Here is a 19,998-nt window from a genome sequence, read left to right on the forward strand (position 1 = left end):
AGCGGGGTGACAGAGGAACAGCTCTAGGCCGAGGGACAGCAGGGAACGCCAGACCCCCAGGCCCCTTGCGAGTGTGTGGGGGTGGGGCTGGTCGTGGGGCCTTGGCTGAGCGTTTGGAGCCACCTGGGGCCTGTCTGCGCTGGACCCGAGAGGGGCCGAGCGCTCTGCCCGCAAAGCCGATGCCAAGGGGCGCCGACATCTCAGCTCTGTGCCCCGGCTCCCTGCCAGCGCTGGGGGACGAAGGCTCATGCTGCCAGAAACGGGATCCAGCGGCGCTTTGACTGGCAGCCTCCCTGTGCTCCCAGGTCAAGTAGGGGGAGCACGTGGCCGTGTGTCCAGCCTGGCCTGCAGAGAGCCCCTCAGCCTCCCGCCCTGGCCTGGGCATCTCCCCGGGGGGGCTCGGGGAAGGAACAAGGTGCCCCAGGGCAGACCCCTCCCTTTGCACGCCCCTGTCTCCCTTCCCTGCACGAAACTCCCTGCTGCATGGGGTAACCCTCCCAAGCAGCACGGGCCCTCCTGAGGAATTTGCCCTGTGCCCCGGAGTTGGAGGTGGCCGAGGAGGGGACGGGGGGGGGAGGGGGGAGGTTTCCCATCAGACCTTGATCCCAGCCAGGCCAAGGAAGCGGCTGCAGCAGAAGGTGCCGGGGTGGGGGTGGGTTCAAAGGCTGGCTGTGATGTGGCTGGCCTGAGAGATCCGGGGCCGGTCATGGCACAGCCCTCGTCCTCATTCCCCAGCTGTGCACGGGCGCCCTCGTCCCGCTGGGGGGAGAGCCGGCAGGGCTAGGGCTGGCCCAGCACCACTGCAAAGAGAGGGGCTGGGAATCCAGGGCCTTGCTAATTGGAAGAGGGGGTTTGCTTCTCTGGCTCCATAGCAGGGGGCTGTTCTTGCCCCCCCTCCGGCAGGCCTAGGGTGACCCTTAGCTAGGAGTCCGTTGGCTGCAGCAACCACTACCCCAGTGCAGTGATGCCCATTTATTTTCCAACACTGCCATCTGGCTGCCAGCGCTGCCTGGCCCCCGGGCTGCGACCTCGATGATCCCGAGATCGGGGCGTCTGCTACATCAGAGGGGGGTGCCTATTTTTGATGGGGGGGGCATTCACATTTTAGAAAGTGGTCAAGGGCTGCACTTTTCTATGGAGGGGGATGGAGGAGGGAATTGGGGTGCAGGAGACGCTGTGGAGTCTGAGAGGGAGTTTGGGTGAAAGGGGGGGGCGCGCACAAGTTTCCTCCCCCACCCCGGAACAGAGAGGCAGATAGAGCCGGCAACTGATCTGAGCCCTGCGGCTGCTCCCTGCCTGTGGGTCCAATGGTACAGGCCGTGGGCCAGACTGGAAGGCTCCGTGGGCCTAGCTTAGCCTGTGGGCTCTGAGAGCCCCAGCAAGACATCCTGCGGTGCCAACCCCATCAGGTAGAGGTTGGCTGGTGCCAAAGACCAGCCCGTGGGGGGCCCCAACAAGGTCCCCCAAACCACTCCCCCCCACCTCACAGGCCTAGCCCCTCCCTCTTGCCCACTCTGTGCTACATCAATAAAGTGCCACGAACCACGGGCCACCCGCCTGGGCATCTCTCCCTCAGCCACAGGCCTGCTAGTGGCAGAACAGCCGCCCGGGTGCCGGGTGTCCGCAGTGCATACACAGGGTGCTGGGGGCTCAGAGCCAAGCCATCCCAGCCAGCTCTGCCCGCTCCCATCCCAGCCCGACCTCGAGTGGCCTGCAAGTCAAGGAGGGCAGAGCTCCCTGGGTGCACAGCTCATTGCAAACCTGCCTCTTTGGTCTTTCTTGAGAGGCCACCCCCCACCCCTTCGTCATGGCGCAGCAGACACCCCCGCCAGGAGCATGGGTGAGGGCAGGAGAGCTGCCACGTTCTGAACTCGCTCTGCTCAGGGTGGCACCACCGCCTCAGGTTGGCAGCTGGCTGCAGGGGACTCCGGCCAGGCCCCCGGGTACCCCCACCCCATTGCAGTCCCGTGAGACAACACGCCAGGCAGACAGCCCTGAGCCTCAGGCAGGGGTTTATTTGTAAATGGCCCGTGGTCATTAAAAGAGTCCCTGTGGGTCCTCCCTGCCCTCGGGCTGCTGCTCCCCCCACCTCTGGCCACTTCAGGAAAAACTCTTTGCAGCCACCCCGCTCTGGGCCTGGTCAAGCGGGGCCAGGCACTCCCTGGTGCTGGCAGGGTCAGTGTTGGCAGCACACGGGGCTAGAGGCAGCAGGCTGGTGGGGTAGGGAGAGGCATCCCGGCAGGCCGAGGCTGGCTGCTCTGGGGCCAGCTCCTCCCGCTTGCCCATGGTGAGGATGCCGGCAGCGTGGTTGCCGGAGCCGTGCAGCAGGCGGTAGAGCTGGCTCTGGAAGGCTTGCGAGCTGCTCCTTCTCTTGCCCAGCGTGAGGATGCCGGCAGCATGGTTCCCCAGGCCGTGCAGCACGTCATAGACCCGGCACGGGCAGGTTTTCTGGCGGCAGCACACGGGCATGCTCTGCCGGGCCGCAGCCAGGGAGCAGAGCAGGGCCAGGAGCAGGAGGCAGGAGGCCTTGTGGATCTGTGAGCACAAGAGGCAAGTGTGAGCGCAGGGCCAGGCGGGTGTCAACGGGGATAAACCCAGCGACACCCCAGCTCAGCCCAGGGGCCCATCTAGCTTTGCATCCGGGCTCTGAGAGCCCCGGCAAGACGCCCTGCGGTGCCGACCCCACCAAGGAGAGGTTGGCTGGTACCAAAGACCAGCCCGTGGAGGGCCCCAACAAGGTCCCCCAAACCGCTCCCCCCAACCTCACAGGCCTAGCCCCTCCCTCTCCCAGAAAACCCACATGGGCGCCACCTCACTGCCCTGCCCCACTGTGAACTCTCTGCAAACACTGCCCCCAAAATACCCAGCATGCCCCACTCTCCCAGGGCCACCCCCAGGGCTTGGGTTGCGCAACATTCTTGTGGGCCTCCTGCCCCCTAACCACTAGCCCATACTGCCCTCCCGCAGCTGGGACTAGACCCTTATTTTAAGAGGGCTAAGGGATCTTTCGGAAAAGGCTTTATTTTCCGAAAGATCCGCGTCTAGACTGGCGCTTTTTTCCGGCAAAGCTCGGTGCCGAAAAAGAGCGGCAGCCATTTTTATGCTAATGAAGCGGGGGAGATTTAAATCCCCGCTTCATTAGCAATTGCGATACGTCTAATTTGCATCCTTTTTACGAAAAATCGAGACGTAGCCCAGGAGCGCTAGCTGCCACACACCCTGTGCACAGGCCCTAGTGACCTGCTGCAAAGTGCCAAAGGGGCCAGACTCACACACTGTTCTCTGCCCCTCGCCCCATGGCAACACTGTAGAAAGCACCCCCCCCCCCATTTCCATAAGGGAGAAGCAGCCACAGTGGCAATTAGCACTAATTGGCCCCCTGGCTGGCGGAGGGTGCGTCATGGAGACAAAGCTGCCCCCAGGGAGCCTGCCGGGGCAAGGCAGGGACTGATGCTGGTGAGCAGCTCAGCCTGTTATGTGCGTGGCTGGCAGGGGTCGTGCCCCAGCTGCCGCAGGCCCCTGGCGGGGTCAGGGAGGCGTTACATGTTGTAGCTGCCCGGTCTCCCTTTCACTCTGACTGTGGGCTCGGTTGTGCACTGCCCGGCGCCCAGCGAGGTCAGGGTTGCCAGATGCTTTCACAAAAAACCCCGAACATGGCAGGAAAAAAATTTATTGAGGAAAAAAACAGGGGGGGGGGAGCCAAAGTTCTTGAGCAAGAGAAAAAAAAAACCAAACCAACATACCGGATGTCTGGGCGAAAACCGGACACCTGGCAACCCTAAGTGAGGGCTGCGCTTCCCCGTGCGACGCACCACAGCTCTGAGCAGGGAGCAATTGACACCGTAGCCTCACGGCCAAGGTGGCTCAGGCCACAGGTGCCAGGTCGGTGATCAGGAGACACCAGGAAGAGTCAAAGCAGACGCCACTTGCTCCCTGGCCTGCATCCCCCCAGGGCCTGATGTGCTGGGCTCCTCCCCAGAACTGCCCGCGGGCACGGGGCTGGGACACATTGCGACACACCAGCCTTTGGTGCCGTGGCTGGCAGGGTTTCCCTCGGGAACGCAGCAGGGGAACCTTGCTGGGGAGGAAAGCCACCCTCATGCCACAGCACTCACCCTTTGGGGTCTGCTCCCCCGCATGCCCTGGCCCGTACCTTGGCATTGGGCGCTGCCATCGCTCTGAGAAGTCTTCAAGGGACGGCGCGAAGCTATGGCATGACCCGGTGAGGTGCCTCAACACCCTGAGCCGAGCTCCCGGGCAGCCAGGGCTTATATAGGGCTGGGCCACCCTGAAACTCATTCCCTGCCCCCACACAACAGTGCTGCCAAAAATAGCCCCGGCAGCCGTGGGGCCGGGGCTGCAGGAAGGGCCTGTCTCTGGGCGACACGCGCCCATTGTTCCCCGTTGCTTGGAGACGGGCCAGGCCCGTTCCCTCATTTGTGACTCCCCATTATGCCCCGGCCGCCTGGTGGCCGTGCTGGCTGGAGACGGGCCGCGTACCCTGGCGCTAATGAGCCTGTAATTTCCTAAGGAATCCGCCAGCCTGCGCGGCACAAAGCAGCCGGAAGGTCGGCGGTTGGGAAGGGACGGGGAGACAATAGCAGCCCCCAGGCAGGGAGGGGGGAGACTGGGCCCCATTAGGCTAATTACCGCGTCCCGACAAAGGGTGACCAACAGCCAAGCTGCACCCGTCAGAGGCGCTGGCGTGGCCCTGTGCGCTCGTGGCACGGTGCGCCTCCGGATCCCCAGGCCCTGCCCGCGGGAGAATTCCCCCACTAGAGGGGCTGGAACAGTTTTTATAGTGGGGGCACCGATGAGGGCAAGAAAGCAGGGAGTTGGGTTATTACTCCTCCAGCCAGGGCCTCCAGGGCTCCCTGCTGAGCCCCGGGGCCCCGTCGGACTCTCTGAGCTGCTGCTGCCCCAGGGTGGATCTGGGCCAGGGATGGGCAGCCGTAGGAACTGCCCCACGGCCGCCCCCAGGCTAGCATCTGTCCCCAGCCATACGCACGGCTCTGCAAGCTGGATCGCCCCCGGGAGCAGCATGGGGGTGGCCCCCGGGACAGGCCGTCGGTCCCACGGCACAGGGCAAACTCCGCAGCCCCCTTTGCAGCAGGGCCACGGCAGGCTGGCGAGGGCTCCCTGCAGCTCCTGCCTCAGCCAGGAGGGGTCAGTAGCGTGACACAAGGTGCCTTCTGCCCCTGGGGCTTACACGGCTCCCCCAACCCTGCCCAGCCATAGGCCACTGCTCAGAGGTGGCAGAAGCACCCCCAGCCCGTGGCCATGCCAGAACGGCCCCGTGGCCACAGCCCAGGGGTGAAACGTGCCGTTCTCATGGCCTGCCAGGCCTGGGGGTGCGTGTGACTTCAGTCTGGCTGGGCCTATCAGCAGCATCCCAGGCAGCCTGGGCCCATGGCAGCCACCCAGTGCTCTCATGGGGACCAAGACCCCCCCCCTCCCGGAAGCCAGGACTCTCCCCAGCACCTCTAAGGGCAGGAACAGCAGCGTGGCACATAGCTGACTACTTCCGCTAGCCCTAAGCTGCCCCCTACACCCCACAGCACTACAGGCAGCACGGGCTGGAGACCTCCAGCTGACATGGGGCTGATGGGGGTGGGGGCTGACTCTCCATACAGCACCCAGGCTACCAGGAGCAGGGGCTGGCATTGTGAGAAATGAGCCCAGATGCACCGAGCCCTGAAGGGGACTGAGCAGGGGGCAGAGCCATGCCCTGTGGGTCAGTGACGCAGAGCCACCCCAGCAACCCAGCCCCCCGGGGGGAGAGGCTGTCAGTGCCGTCACTGGGGGGGCAGCCCTGGCTGAAAACCCCCAGATACAGGCCAAGGCCCCATGGCTGCGTGTGGGGAGCTGACGTGGGCCCGGCCCGGACTGCACACAGGTGGGGTGGGGGGGATAAAGCACACAGCTGACACGGGCCCGAGGTCCGTAGGGAGCCCTGCTCCCGGGGAGGGGGCCGCGTTTCTGGGCCTCCCCCTCCCGGGCCGGGATCCGGGGTGCAGCAGCAGCCCGGCAAAGCTAGGCCAGGAGGCGTTTTCCTCAACTCTAGGGTGTGAGAGCTTCACCAGCCCCATCCGCCCCGCTGCCAGGGGAGCTTTCCCCATGGGCCCAGAGGGAGGACAGGATCTCCATCCCAGAAAGCCAAGGGCACGTGGCTATGGGCCAGTCACCACGGCAACGGGCCAGGGTCGGGGGACAGTAATGTGGCCAAAGCGGCAGGCGTCCTGGCCAGGAATGGCGCAAGAGTAGGGCACGTCACCGCTGCCTCCCCTGCAGGCTGGGAGCCCGGGCCAGCCCAGCGTCACAGCAGCAAAAGTCCTCACCCCCCCCACCCCCATCCCGCTCCTTCCCTGGGCCTGGTGTCCCTGGGCCCATGCAGTCACCATGGGAGCAGCACAGTGCCCCCCCCCCAGGAACCCTCACAGGTTAAGGCCACTGCAGTCTGGGATGTGGGGGCGCCGTGGGCTGCCTGCACCCCAGGGCTGCCCCATGCCAGGCCCAGCACGGCTCCTGGCTGCTAAGGGCCAGCTTGCCCATAGGATCCCCCAGACCCACACGTGACCTCCCAGGCCCTGCCGCCCAGGGCACCTGCCCGTCTCCGGAGTGCAGCCAGCCCCCACCCCATCTCAGAGACAGGCACACCAGCGTGAGGGGGGAGGCTCTTTATAACATGCCACTGCTTTCATTCAGCTCTGAACACACAGGGCGCGGGGGGTGGACACCCCGGCCAATGGTGGGCTTCCAGGCTCTGCGACTCCACCCCTCCCCACCCAAGGAACCACAGGGATGGTGCGTGGCTTCCTGAGCCACACACCTCCCTGCGCTGGGCCTCCCCCCACTCTCAGCCCTATGTGGGACTTGGGGGGGAGGGCAGCCCATGAACTCTGAGCCTATCCGGGAACATTCTCTAGAGCAGATGGGCCAGAGGGCAGCCCCGGAAAAGGGGGAACCATCCTGTCTGGCCCCTCCCAGCCCTGGGGTAGCTCAGGTTGGAAGCTGCAGGGCTGAGCCCGGCGCAGGCAAATGCCCCAGCCCTGAGCTGGGAACCAGTGTGGCAAGCGGGTGGCGAGAGGGGCCAGGTGTGGTCCGCTCGGTGCCCCTCCCACCCCGTCTGCTCGCTGGGTGCCCGCGGGTGCCCCTAGAGCTGCCAGATGCTGCCGTGGCCCTGCCATGCGGAGGGGGGAGGGGTCCGTCTCTGGGCAAACACCAACCCCCCGCACCACAGGACCAGGCGCTGCACCTGCACGGGGAGGGGGGAAGAGTTTTCACAGACGACTTAACCCAATGCTCCCCCACAGCCACCTGCCGCAGGCAGAGCTGCTGCTACAGAAAGCGCAGTCAGAGCAGGGGCGGGGGGGGGGGCATGGAGGGAGGATCAGGGGTCTGGGGGCTCTGGGTACCAGTTTGATTGTGAGATGCAGGCTGGAGCCAGCCCGGCTCCCTCTCCCACTCCCAGCACCTTGCCCCAGAGCTGCTGCAGGAGCCACAAGTTCCGGAGCCACGTCCCTGCCTGACACTCACCCCCCAGCCCAGCCAGGGGCCAGGCAGAGCGCCAGCCCCGCCCCCACCCGAACCCCCTGTCTAGATCGCCCTGGGATAGGCAGTTCAGTCCCCACCCGCCGGCAGCCAGCGCTGCACGGGGCTCGTGTCTTTCACACGCGTGGTTCAGAGCCTAGGAGTTGCGGGCCCCTCGGGCGGGGCCAACGCCTGTACAATCCTGGGTCCATGGCAGGAGCGCTGGGGGCCACGGGCGACGGAGACGCTGCAGGGTGCCCCCTCCGCCAGGGACGCTGGCTCAGTCCTGGCCCCCATGCCCTGCCCCATGGTCAGCAGGACCCTGTGTCGCTGCCCCCTTCTGTCTCAGAGATGGGCTCCAGCGGGACCCGGCCCCGGCCGAGGTCGGGGGAGGCGGAGCCGTTCCTGCCGATGCCACATGACTGGCCCGCGTTGTGGATCTGCCACAGGTTGTCCAGCGCCTCGGCTTTGGCGTGCTTCAGGAGGTCGGCCTGGCCCTGCAGCGGGGGGAGGCCAAAGGTCAGGGGGGGTGCACATGAGGGGGGCCCCCACACTCCCTCCCCAGGCAGAGTCATTGCTCAGCGGCTGCCCCTAAAGCACAGCCTCTGCTCCATGAGACACACAGTGTCCCCGCCCCTCCGCCCCAGCCAGCTCGGCACAGCCCTGCCCGGCACAGCCCTGCCCGGGGCCTCGGAGCTCAGAGACCAAGGGCAGAAGCGAGCAAGGTGATCACGCCGCCTGGCCTGCCTCACACAGACCCCCGGACCCACCACACCTGCAGGAGACCCCTCGCCGCTGACAGCATCCCCGCTCTTCAGAATCCCGGGAGACACCGGCTCTAGAGACTCCCTGGTGACACCCGCTTAAGAACAGCCCCAGGCTGCAAGTTGCTCCTCAGGCTGGAATACCAGCCACGGCCTCTGGGACGGGGGTCCAGCTCACATGTGGCTGGAATCGCTGAGACTCCCTCTCCCCTCTAGGTCCAAGCTGAGGTGTGTTTACATGGTCCGTGGGGGGACCCTTTGCTAGCACAGCCTGGGGCTGGGGTTCTCCTGCCCAGTCCTGCGCACAGGGCACCCGCCTGGCTGCAGCGGTGCGGGAGCCACGCCCGGCCCCCTTTACGGCTCACGAGCCGCTTTGGTGCCTGTCTCTGGGGCCACCCGGAGTCCAGGCTGGGTACTGCAGCTCTGTGCCTGCCCGGTGCAAGCCGGCAGGTGGTGTTGTGCGGGGAGAAGTAGGGATGTCATAGTGTAGTCGACTAACCAATTCATCGAGAAGCAGAAGCTTATCAGTTAACGCTGTAGACTACACACATTCCTCCTTCCCCCGCTAGTAAATTTGATAGCAGCCTGGCTCCTGGGACCTACCCTGCACTCTGCATTTCAAGTGTATTAGGAGCCAGGTGGGCAGGCAACCCGGCTCAGTTCTGGCTCACGCTGGGTCCAGGAGCTCAGACCCCCACTGTATAGGGGCTGCTGCCACCCTGCGCTGCTGCCTCTGTATCAGAGGCAGCAGCGCAGGGTGGCACCATGGCAGGCAGTCACTCTGCGAGGGGAGCTGGTTTTTAAACTGGCTCCCCTCGTGGACCAGCTCCCGCCTGGCACCTTGCACTGCTGCCCACCCCGAGGATGGCAGGGGGCTCCTCGGGACTGGGGCCACATTGCACTGGCTGCCGGCCTCACCCCCCGGGACGACAGACGAATCGAGTAACCGATAAGAATTCATGAGGTTAATCGACTATTTAATTAACCGATATTTACCATCTCTAGGGAGTAGGGAACGTGGGTCCACGCTGCCGCAGCGGCACCAGCACAGCCTGGCGTGCTGCAGACCCCACCGCGCCCAGCTGGGAGCAGCAAGAACCTGCCAGAACGCATCCCTCTGTGGGCAGGGGGTGTGGGAACAGGGAGGGGAGCTGAGAGCCACTGAACCGAACTGTGACCCCTGGACGTGATGGAAACCACTTGCAGCCGGGGGTGCAGCCTCCCCATGTGCCGCTGGCCCCAACCTCCCCAGGGCAGCACCGTAAAGCCCTCTTAGCCATGGCCCAGCCAGGAAGGGTGCTTGCTCAGGGAGGTGGCCTGAGCCCCACACGGCCCCTAGGTGGCAGCACAGGATCATCGTAGGGCAGGCACGGTGCCTTACCCAACCTGTCTCTGACTGGGCCCATGCAAGCAAGATTGGGGTCTCCCCACGCCCCACCCCATGCCCACAACAGTGGGGCCCCGGTCCAGGCTCAGGCAGGGCACAGCCGAGTCCAAGGGCCTAGAGCTGCCCTCATCTGCACGTGCCCCATGGCCCAGCAGGGACCACGTGACCCAAACTATGGCAGCCAGGCGTGGTGGGTAGGGGGAGGCCAGGATACTGGGGCCCCCCCAAGAACAGCTGATGGGAGCTGGGCTGGATGGTCCCTTGGCAGGGTAGTCCAGGAGCTCAGCGTTCCCACACAGGCAGAGCGAGCACAGGGGGGTGCCCAGTACAAGCCCAGATCACAGGGTGCTGGTCCCTCCTCAGAGCCACCAGCTCCCCTGAGCCCCGAGGCACGTCCCGGCATCACGGCCCAGCACGCCAAATGGCGGAGGAAACACCACTGTGCTGAGTAGGGATGGTAAATATTGGTTAATTGAAGAGTCGATTAACCTCATGAGTTCTTATCCGTTACTCGACTATTCGATAGTCCCCAGGGGTGGGCCCAGCAGCCAGTGCGCTCCAGCCCCACTCCTGAGGAGCCCCCTGCCACTCCGCGCTGCTGCCTCTGTATCAGAGGCAGCAGTGCAGGGAGCCAGGTGGGAGCTGGTCTGCAAGGGGATCCAGTTTAAAAACCAGCTCCCCTCGTGGACTGGCTGCCTGTCACCCTGTGCTGCTGCCTCTGATACAGAGGCAGCAGCCCCTTTCCAGGGGAGGTCTGAGCTCCCGGACCCGGTGCGAGCCGGAACTGAGCCGGGCTGCCTGCCTGGCTGGCTCCTAATATATTAGAAATGCAGAGTTGCAGCGGGGGTAGGTCCTGGGCCCGGCACAAGCCAGGACTGAGCTGGGCTGCTGGCCAGCCTGCTAAAAAATGTACTGGAGAGGGGTGGACAGGGAGGGGGAAGGGGGGATGCATGTAGTCTCTAGCATTAACCTATAAGCTTTTGCTTTTACACTACTACATCCCTAGTGCTTGGCTCTCACTGCCTGCAGGAGCAGGGCCTGGAGCTTCTCCAGGTCAGGTCAGCCTCAGCCCTTGCCCTGTCCCAGGAATAGATGGGGAAATGGACCCAGGGAAGGGACAGACCCAAGGGAGTCTGGTGGCAGAGCTGGGACCAGGGATGCTAACATGAAGGGGAAAGGAGTCCAGGAGAGCTGGCAGTATTTTAAAGAAGCCTTATTGAAGGCACAGGAAGAAACCATCCCGATGCAAAGCAAGAAAAGCAAATGTGGTAGGTGCCCAGATTGGCTTACCGGGGACATCCTGGGTGAGCAGGATGGAAGCTGACAAGAAGTGGAAACTTGGACAGATGACTAGGGAGGAGTATAAATATATTGCTCGAGAATGCAGGGGAGTTATCAGGAAGGCAAAAGCGCAATTGGAATTGCAGCTAGCAAGGGATGTGAAGGGGAACAAGAAAGGTTTCTACAGGCATGTTAGCAATAAGAGGGTGATCAGAGAGGGTGTGGGGTCCCTACTGGATGAGGGAGGTAACCTAGTGACAGGTGATGTGGGAAAAGCTGAAGTACTCAATGCTTTCTTTGCCCCGATCTTCACGGACAGGGTGAGCTCTCAGACAAATGCACTAGGCAACGCAGTAGGGGAAGGAGGTGGACAGCCCTTAGCAGGGAAAGAAGAAGTGAGGAACTATTCAGAAAAGCTAGACACATCCATGGGTCCAGATTTAATGCATCCGAGGGTACTGAGGGAGCTGGCAAGTGTCATTGCGGAGCCTTTGGCCATTATCTTTGAAAACTCATGGAGATCGGGAGAAATCCCGCATGACTGGAAAAAGGCAAATGTAGCGCCCATCTTTAAAAAAAGGAAGAAGGACAATCCAGGGAACTACAGACCAATCAGCCTTACTTCAGTCCCTGGAAAAATCATGGAGGGGATCCTCAAGGAATCCATTTTGAGGCACTTGGAAGAGGAGAAAGTGATCAGCAGGGCTCAACAAATAATACACGGGCGAGTAGATTGTAACCCGGAAGAGCTGGGACAGCACGGGGGCTCGCCACGGTTCGGTGAGCCCTGGTGATCAGGAATAGTCAGCATGGATTCACAAAGGGCAAGTTGTGCCTGACCAATCTGATTAGCTTCTATGATGAGGTAACTGGCTCTGTGGACGTGGGAAAGTCAGTGGATGTGATACACCTTGACTTTAGCAAGGCTTTTGATATGGTCTCCCACAATATTCTTGCCAGCAAGTTAAGGGAGTGTGGATTGGTAAATGGACTGTAAGATGGCTAGAAAGCTGGCTAGATTGTTGGGCCCAACGGGTAGTGATCAACGGCTCAATGTCAGGTTGGCAGTTTGTTTCTAGCAGAGTGCCTCAAGGTTCGGTTCTAGAGCCAGCTTTGTTCAACATCTTTATTAATGACCTGGCTGAGGGGATGGATTGCACCCGCAGCAAGTTTGCAGATGACACTAAGCTAGGGGGAGAGGTAGATACGCTGGAGGGCAGGGATAGAGTCCAGAGTGACCTAGACAGATTAGAGGATTGGGCCAAAAGAAATCTGATGAGGACAAGTGTAGAGTCCTGCCCTTGGGACGGAAGAATCCCCAAGCATTGTTACAGGCTGGGGACCAATTGTCCAAGTAGCAGTTCTGCAGAAAAGGACCTGGGGGTTACAGTGGATGAGAAGCTGGAGATGAGTCAGTAGTGTGCCCTTGTAGCCAAGAAAGCTAATGGCATATTAGGGTGCATTAGGAGGAGCATTGCCAGCAGATCTAGAGAAGTGATTATTCCCCTTTATTTGGCTCTGGTGAGGCCACACCTGGAGTATTGTGTCCAGTTCTGGCCCCCCCCCCACTATAGAAAGGACGTGGACGCACTAGAGAGGGTCCAGCGGAGGGTGACCAAAATGATTAGGGGGGTGGAGCACATGACCTATGAGGAGAGACTGAGGGATTTGGGTTTGTTTAGTCTGCAGAAGAGAAGAGTGAGGGGGATTTGATAGCAGCCTTCAACTCCGTGAAGGGAGGTTCCAAAGAGGCTGGAGAGAGGCTGTTCTCAGTGGTGGCAGATGGCAGAACAAGGAGCAATGGTCTCAAGTTACAGTGGGAGAGGTCTAGGTTGGAGATTAGGAAAAACTATTTCCCTAGGAGGGTGGGGAAGCACTGGAATGGGTTCCCTAGGGAGATGGTGGAATCCAACCCCGGCTCTCGGTCTCTCTGGTGCTCAGGATCTAGTCTGTAGGGCTCCTCTAACCCGAGGGAAACCGAGTCACGAGGAAACTGCTGCAGCTGAACATCTAGCGGGAATCTCCCCCCAGCCCCAGCCCAACAGCAGCCAGAAACCCAGGCCAGGCCCCGGCGTTACCTTCAGCACCGTGATGTTCCAGGCAAAACTCTCCAGGGCCTTCTGCAGCTTCCTGCCCTTCAGCCCTTCCTGGGCTTCCAGATGGTGCAGCTCCTTGTGGAAATCCATCCCTGGGGAGCAGAGCAAGAAGGTGCTTGTCATGCTGAGCCAGTGCCCAGAGCCACGGGGCAGAGACCTGGGGGCCAGGCTGCCATGCCCACAGCAAAGCCGGCTGCGGGGTGGGTGCCCAGAGCTGGCTTCATACGGTGGCTGCACAAGCAGAAACAGCCGGGGACAGCCGGCACCAAGCCAGGCAGCTGTGCTGGCACAGGCGGCTGAGGCCAGGAGAGATCCAGCGTTGCTCCCTGCACCCCACCTAGGCAGCTCTAAGGAGCTGGAAACAAGGGAAATCCCCTGGCACAAAGGGGAGTCCCAGCCACACAAGCCCTGGCCTGCCCTGGGTGGACAGAGCAGTCCCAGAGGCCAGGGGGCCTGCGGGCACCCAGCTCAGCCAGGTCCGAAGGCCGGAAGAGGCGCGATTCCAGCCAGCGGCGGTGGCAGCTGTCACCACCCCTCCAGGCACCGGGTGGGCCAGCGTGCCCAGCATGCGGGCAGGGGCGGGGTGTGCATGGGATACCTGGGCTCCCATAGCAGAGGTGGGGAAGGCCAGGCCGTGGTTGGGGGCCTGTGCTCCTCAGAGGGGAAGGGGGGCTTGAGGGCTGACCCCCAGGGCCAGGCGTTGCCCCAGGGGGTGGCATCATGACTGGACTGAAGCTTGGATGGGCAGACGCTGGGGAGTGGGCTGCCTCTCCCATGGACCCTCTGGCCACCCACGCTCAAGCCAGCAGCTGCCGGGTGTGTCCTGGTGCCCTCCGTGCTGGGCACAAGGGAACAGCCTCCAGAGCCGGCGGGTGAGGGCGCAGCCAAGGTCGCCCCTCCCAGCAAACCTCTGTGGAGCGAGGAGCCTGGGGGTTGCCCAAAGACCACGCCTCCCCCTTCCCCCCCAGCATGGGGCCTCCCCCAGCATCCCACCCGGGCTCGGGCACAGCCACGAAGCAGCCTATGGGGGCGGGAGATCCCATGGTGAGGGGCAGGAGCCTGGGGCCATGCGGCACCTCTCCCTCTCCGCCTGCCCAGCTGCTTAGTGCTGGAACAGAAAGAACCCAGGGTGCTAAACAGCCCACCCATTCCTCACACAGGACCCTTCAATGACAGTACACCCCCCCCCCGACAACCCACCACCACAGCTCCCCACACCCAAATGAAGAGGGGCAGCCCCTCTGTCCCTGCAGTAGCAAATGGGGCCCCCGCTGCCCTTCCAGATCCCCCTCAGGGGGCACCATGCTGAGCCCACCCTGCTGGACTCTCCGGCCAGGGACAGGTCGCGGGGGCGGGGTCCAGCACACGAGGGGTTAAGCCAGCCCGCTGCACAGCACCCTGAGCGCGAGCTATATTTACCCTCCCTGACGCAGTGCCAGCTCCGGGCCCACGCAAGGTCGCCCACACGCTGCCGCTCACCCACCTGCCATCAATCAGCCCCCCCTCCCGGAGACACACCAGGCAGCTACCCAGCCCCTCGCCCGGGGTACAGCCCAGTCGGGACCCACGGCAGGGCAGGGAGCAGAGCCGGAGAATCACTGGGGGTGCAGGTAACAGAGCCGGGGGCCTGGGTGTCTCCCTGCCACAAGCTTGGGCAGCGCATGGGGCGCTTGGGCAACACCCGACCCGCTAGGAACTGAGCTTAGGCCCAACAAACTCATCTCACCTCCTGCCAGCAAACACCGGGTCAGCCGGCTTCGACTGCACAGCCCTGGCATCTCCCCAAGCCAGCCTGGCCTTCTCAAGCACCCGCGGGGGGCCATAAGCTGTCCCCTGTTCCCCAGAGCCACCACCAGGAGCTTCTGCAGCCACACCCAGGGCACCGGCATCAGGGCCACAGGCTCAGCCCTGACCCCTCTCCTTAGGTCACCCGCCAGCCCTGCCTGCTGCCCGCCAGATCCTAGAACTGGAAGGGACCTTGAGAGGTCACCGAGTCCAGTCCCCTGCCCTCACGGCAGGGCCAAGCACCATCCCGACTAGTGTTTCCCAACCAGTGGTACGAGTACCCTTAGGGGTACTCTAGATAAGTCCGGGGGGTTCATCAACACAACTGAAATTTGGAGAAAACTGAATTTTTGTTTTAAGTTTCACAGCGCTGTCTTATTTTTGTACTTTTTACACCCAAAAATTTCATCGCCCGCCCGGCTGCAATTAAGTTGTTTAAACAAATGTGTTGCAATGACAGAAGAAAAATGTGTGTCTGAAAACTGTAGCTACTGGGGGTACTTATAATTATTTTTTTGGAAAAAGGGGTACTTTATTAAAAAGGTTGAGAAACACTGATGTAGACCATCCCTGATAGATGTGCATCCAACCTGCTCTTCAATAACTCCACGGATGGAGATTCCACAACCCCCCCAGGCAATTTATCCCAATGCTTAACCACCCTGATAATTAGGAAGTTTTTCCTAATGTCCAACCTAAACCTCCCTTGCTGCGGTTTAAGCCCATTGCTGCTTGTCCTATCCTCAGAGGCCAAGGAGAACAATGTTTCTCCCTCCTCCTTGTAACACTCTTTTAGGTACACGTTGAATTTCTCTAATCCGGAATCCTCAGGACCTGACCAGTTCCAAACGAGAGAATTTTCTGGACCACGGAAGGTCAATATTGTTTAGCAACATTACCAACACTCCCACTGATTACTGGGCCGTTAGAGGACGTTTTAGGGGTAAATTAGAGCTAAATAACAGCACAGAACAGAGAGCCAGGACTGGTGTCTGTAAACAAACTTTTTTGGGTCCGCAGGAAACTTGGCCAGACCTGTGAAAAGTGGACATGCGGCTCACTAAAATCATGCCGAACAATGGATGTTTCTGGACGAGAGAGCTCTGGATTAGAGAGCTGCCATCATATCCCCTCTCAGTCTTCTCTTTTCTAAACTAAACAAATCCAGTTCTTTCAGCCTTCCCTCACAGGCGATGTTCTCTAGACCTTTAAGCATTTTTGTTGCTTTTTTCTGGACCTTCTCCAATTTCTCCACATCTTTTCTGAAATGTGGTGCCCAGAACTGGACACAGTACTCCCGCTGAAGCCTAACCAGCGCAGAGTAGAGGGGAAGAACGACTTCTCCTGTCTTGCTCCCCACACTCCTGTTCATGCAGCCCGGAAGGATGTTTGCTGTTTTTGCAACAGCACCACACTGTTGGCTCCTATTTAGCTTTGTGGCCCACGACCCCAGATCCCTCTCTGCAGTGCTCCCTCCTAGATAGTCACGTCAGGGGGGCTTCAGGGCTCCTGGCAGCTCCCCGGGCACTGGACTAGGGGAGCAGTGCAGCAGGGCACAGGCTGGCACAGGCCTCCCTGTGACATGAGCAAAGGGGCCTCTAGACCTTCCAGTGCCTAGCAGTTACCCCTGCTGCCCTCCCCAGGCAACATGTGACTCTGGCAGGAAGGGGATGGGGCGCTGCCTCTCCCTGGAGGGATGAGAGGAGGCTCCTATCCCCACAGCGCACCCCTCATGGGGTGAAGCAGATCTGCAGGGCAGCAACACTGGGGGATCCAGGCAGGGTCCACACTGGGGGAGGCAGGGCAGGTTGCAGGGCACTGGGCCCAGAAAGGCAGGAACTGGCCAGCCCTCTGGGATTCACAATCTGTTCCACCCGCATTAATCCCGGGCTATTCATAACACTCCATGCTCCCCGAGGATCCAATCAGCCGGGGCACAGCCACTGACCCCCGGCCCCGGCATGCCTGGGTGTAATTATCCATGCCCTGCCACTGAGGAGCAGAGCTTTGAGCGTGGGAAGGGAACAGGGCTGCAGGTCGGGAGTGAGGGGCACTGGCAAAGTAGGGGGAGCCCAGGGCTGGGCTAGCAGGGGGCTGTGGGTCAGGAGTGAGGGGCACCGGCAAAGTAGGGGGGAGCCCAGGGCTGGGCTAGCAGGGGGCTGTGGGTCAGGAGTGAGGGGCACCGGCAGAGTAGGGGGAGCCCAGGGCTGGGCTAGCAGGGGGCTGTGGGTCAGGAGTGAGGGGCACTGGCAGAGTAAGGGGGACCCCAGGTCTGGGCTAGCAGGGGGCTGTGGGTCGGGAGTGAGGGGCACCGGCAGAGTAAGGGGGACCCCAGGGCTGGGCTAGCAGGGGGCTCTGGGTCAGGAGTGAGGGGCACTGGCAGAGCAGGGGGAGCCCAGGGCTGGGCTAGCAGGGGGCTGTGGGTCAGGAGTGAGGGGCACCGGCAGAGTAGGGGGAGCCCAGGGCTGGGTTAGCAGGGGGCTGTGGGTCGGGAGTGAGGGGCACCGGCAGAGCTGGGGGGAGCCCGGAGTGGGTGAGCAGGTGTGGGGGGGCACAAGGAAGGTGCCTTGGCACAGCCCGACAGCAGCACCTGCCTGTGTGGGTTCAGCCACATGTCTTCGATGCCATAACACTCCGCTGCCGCTTACGCCGTCAGCCCCAGTCTGTTATTTCTGATGCTAATTATATTTCAGCGTTTGGCAGTTAACAATTCCTCTCTGCTTCCTTGTCAGCCTCCCCCGTGTCGCTCCGCTCCCCCACCCCGCTCGCCCCTTTGGGGCCCAGTGGCCCCCTTTCAGCGCTGATGCCCCGTGGCAAGCTGCCCCTGGTGGAGGGTGGGCTCCCGTGGGGTTCGAGCCCGCACGGCAGGAGGGAGCTATTCCCGAGGGCTGGGCGCTCGCTCTTCGGCTCCGCTGTCCCAGCTGGGAGCAGCCAGGAGAGGGGACAGAGAGCCGCTGTCCCCCCCAAGCACCCCACGCTGCTCTGCCCAGCACAGCGGGACCCACATCCCGTCCCCTGGGGCTGCCCGACCACCAGTCTCAGCGCAGGAGCAGCCCAGGCAGCCGCATGCCAGAGTCCCCGAAGGTACTGCACGGCAGATTTCTGGAAGAGCTAGAGGCACCCCTCACACAGGCCTGTCTCCGACATCCGCCACCCCTCGTTTCCTGCCCGCTGCCACAGGAAGACACGTCCCGGCCAGCAGACTCCCGCGGGGCCGGGTGCAGAGAGCTGGGCCGCACCAGGAGGCGCCTGTCAGACTGTCGCAGGCAGCTCAGCCGTCCCCACCCCAGCATGGGCTAGGAGGGGCTGATCGGGCCGTGGGGTCTTTCCCCCCGGGGGACACAAGTTCAGCCCTGGGAGGGGGCCCCCCCGAGTCCCATTAGCACCACGCCTCCTCCCGCCAGCAGGTGTCACTGTGGTCAGCAAAAACGCCGCCCCCTGGGGCCCCACGTGCCCATCGCCCCCCAGCACCCAAGTTCCCTCCGAGCTGCCGGTCACGCTGCTGCCTTTTAAGCCCCGCACAGGGGGCCAGGGCTGCGGAAGGGAGAGATGCCTCTTCCAGTACAGAGCTGCCACAGCGGGGGACAGGCACTCCTCCCCTGGCCCCACTCTGCCTAGCGCGGCCGTGAAGAGGTGCCTGTCTGCTGTTCCCGGGCTGCTGCGGTGAGAGAGGGTTGGGGTCATCCTCTGTCCCCGGGCTCCCCGAATTGCTCCCCCCCAGCCCCACCCCAGAGCCTGCACCCCACACTCCAACCCCCTGCTCCAGCCCCGAGCCACCTCCTGCACCCCAACTCCCTGCCCCAGCCATGAGTCCTCTCCCACACTCCAAACCCCTTACCCCCCACACCTACCATGTGCGGAATGAATTTTATTATGTGCACCAGCTGGACGTGATGTGTCACGCGTCACCTCCCTACGGGTGCACATAAAATTCACTCCGCCCATGGACGAACCATTAGAGGGAAGGGGGCCAGCACGCTGGGGGCTGTGGAATAGGGGGCCCAAACCCACCCCACTCTGCATCCACCAGCCGCCGCCGCCGCGGCACATACCGGCTTGCTGGACTTGCATCAGCTTGCTGTGCACGCCATCGGCCGATTCGATCAGGGTCCGGCTGGTCTGGATGGTCTGTGGGAGCAGAGAGGAGGGACTGAGGGAGCGAGATGAGGGATGGCCAAGCCCCCAGGGGACTCCCTTCCTCATGGGCTGTGCTCCAGGCTTGGAGGGGTGAGGGGAAGGGAGGAGACGCTCCCCCTCACCCCCCACAATGCCTGGGCCAAGTGCCAGCCGCTGGCCAGAGCCGGGAGCTCCTGGGAACATGAAGGAAGGAAGCAGTTCCAGCTCTTTCTAATCAGGGGATTCCTGCCGCCCACTGAGATCACGTCCCGCAGGGCATCTGGTGACCCGATGCCCGACCCCTGCGAGGCCTGAGGAGTCCCGGGGGGGCGGTGCCAGGGAACGGACCCCCAGGCGGCTGCAGGAGCAACTTGCGTCTGGTAGCTGCCACGGGAGGCCCTTGCTCTGCCACCCCAGGGAGGGGCTGGGATTTCCCAGCCGACCCGGCCTGACCCCCCCATGCCCCTGAGCAAGGGGGCACCCGGCGCCCGTGGGGCCAGCCCCAGCGTGCTGGGACCAAGCCAGGCGTTGTCTGCCTGAGACAGCCGGAAGGGCTGCGGGGCGAGGGGCAGGGAGGTGCTTACGGTCTCATAGGCGGTGAGCACTTTGCGGAGCAGCTCCGGGACGGGCCCCTGGGCCTCCATGGGGGGGTACTGCTGGCCCAGGTTCAGCGTGACGCTGGGGGCGCTTTCGCTGCGCAGCAGCCAGGCGGCCACGGTCAGGATGCACTGCTTCATGGTGGCCGCCGGCGTCAGGCCGCACAGCTCCTTGAAGGAGACCAGGGCGTTCTGGAGACGGAGACGCGGGTGAGCCAGAAACCCCACTGATACTGCGGGGGGAGGGCAGGAGTCCTCAATCCCAGCCCCCCTCCACTGCTGCCACCCACCCCCACAACCCAGGAGTCCTGACCCCCACCCCTCCCCCAGACACGCTAACCCACTAGACCCCCCTCCCCTCCCAGAAGGAGAGAGAACCCAGGTATCCTATCCCCAGCCCCTCCCCCCAGATATACTCGACCCCCCCCTCCCCCACAGAGGGG

General features: G+C 62.7%; 2 protein-coding genes across 3 annotated transcripts in view; both read right to left on the reverse strand.

Annotated features, from left to right (window-relative positions):
* Positions 1–1,995: 1,995 nt before the first annotated feature.
* Positions 1,996–6,530, reverse strand: HCRT (hypocretin neuropeptide precursor). 2 transcript variants are annotated; one of them, XM_025179735.3, is made up of 2 exons: positions 4,116–6,530; positions 1,996–2,535 (listed from the first exon to the last, which is right to left on the reverse strand). In XM_025179735.3, exons 1-2 carry the CDS (start codon positions 4,137–4,139, stop codon positions 2,101–2,103), a joined length of 459 nt encoding a protein of 152 aa, XP_025035520.2. In that variant the 5' UTR covers positions 4,140–6,530; the 3' UTR covers positions 1,996–2,100. The 2 variants fall into 2 exon arrangements, with proteins under 2 accessions (XP_025035520.2, XP_006113180.2); XM_006113118.5 differs by having other exon boundaries at positions 4,154–6,360.
* A 132-nt stretch (positions 6,531–6,662) lies between these two features.
* The window catches only part of LOC102462232 (inactive phospholipase C-like protein 2), a 31,051-nt gene continuing 17,715 nt past the window's right edge, over positions 6,663–19,998 (reverse strand). The window contains exons 3-6 of the mRNA XM_075911248.2: positions 19,544–19,747; positions 18,896–18,971; positions 13,041–13,150; positions 6,663–8,027 (exon numbers count right to left, since the gene is read on the reverse strand). Coding sequence (XP_075767363.1) covers positions 7,842–8,027; positions 13,041–13,150; positions 18,896–18,971; positions 19,544–19,747 — 576 coding nt within the window. The 3' untranslated portion in view covers positions 6,663–7,841. The remainder of the gene's footprint in view (positions 8,028–13,040; positions 13,151–18,895; positions 18,972–19,543; positions 19,748–19,998) is intronic.

Source organism: Pelodiscus sinensis, chromosome 29 (genome assembly GCF_052426305.1).
Source record: "Pelodiscus sinensis isolate ZL-2025 chromosome 29, ASM5242630v1, whole genome shotgun sequence".
In the NCBI taxonomy this organism is placed as follows: domain Eukaryota; kingdom Metazoa; phylum Chordata; order Testudines; family Trionychidae; genus Pelodiscus; species Pelodiscus sinensis.

Excerpts from the sequence above, each read along its gene's own strand:
- HCRT (XM_025179735.3), bottom strand. The coding sequence starts at position 4,139 with ATGCGGGGGAGCAGACCCCAAAGG. Across the intron at positions 2,536-4,115 it reads GGGGGAGCAGACCCCAAAGG|ATCCACAAGGCCTCCTGCCT; the intron begins GTGAGTGCTGTG and ends TTGTGCTCACAG.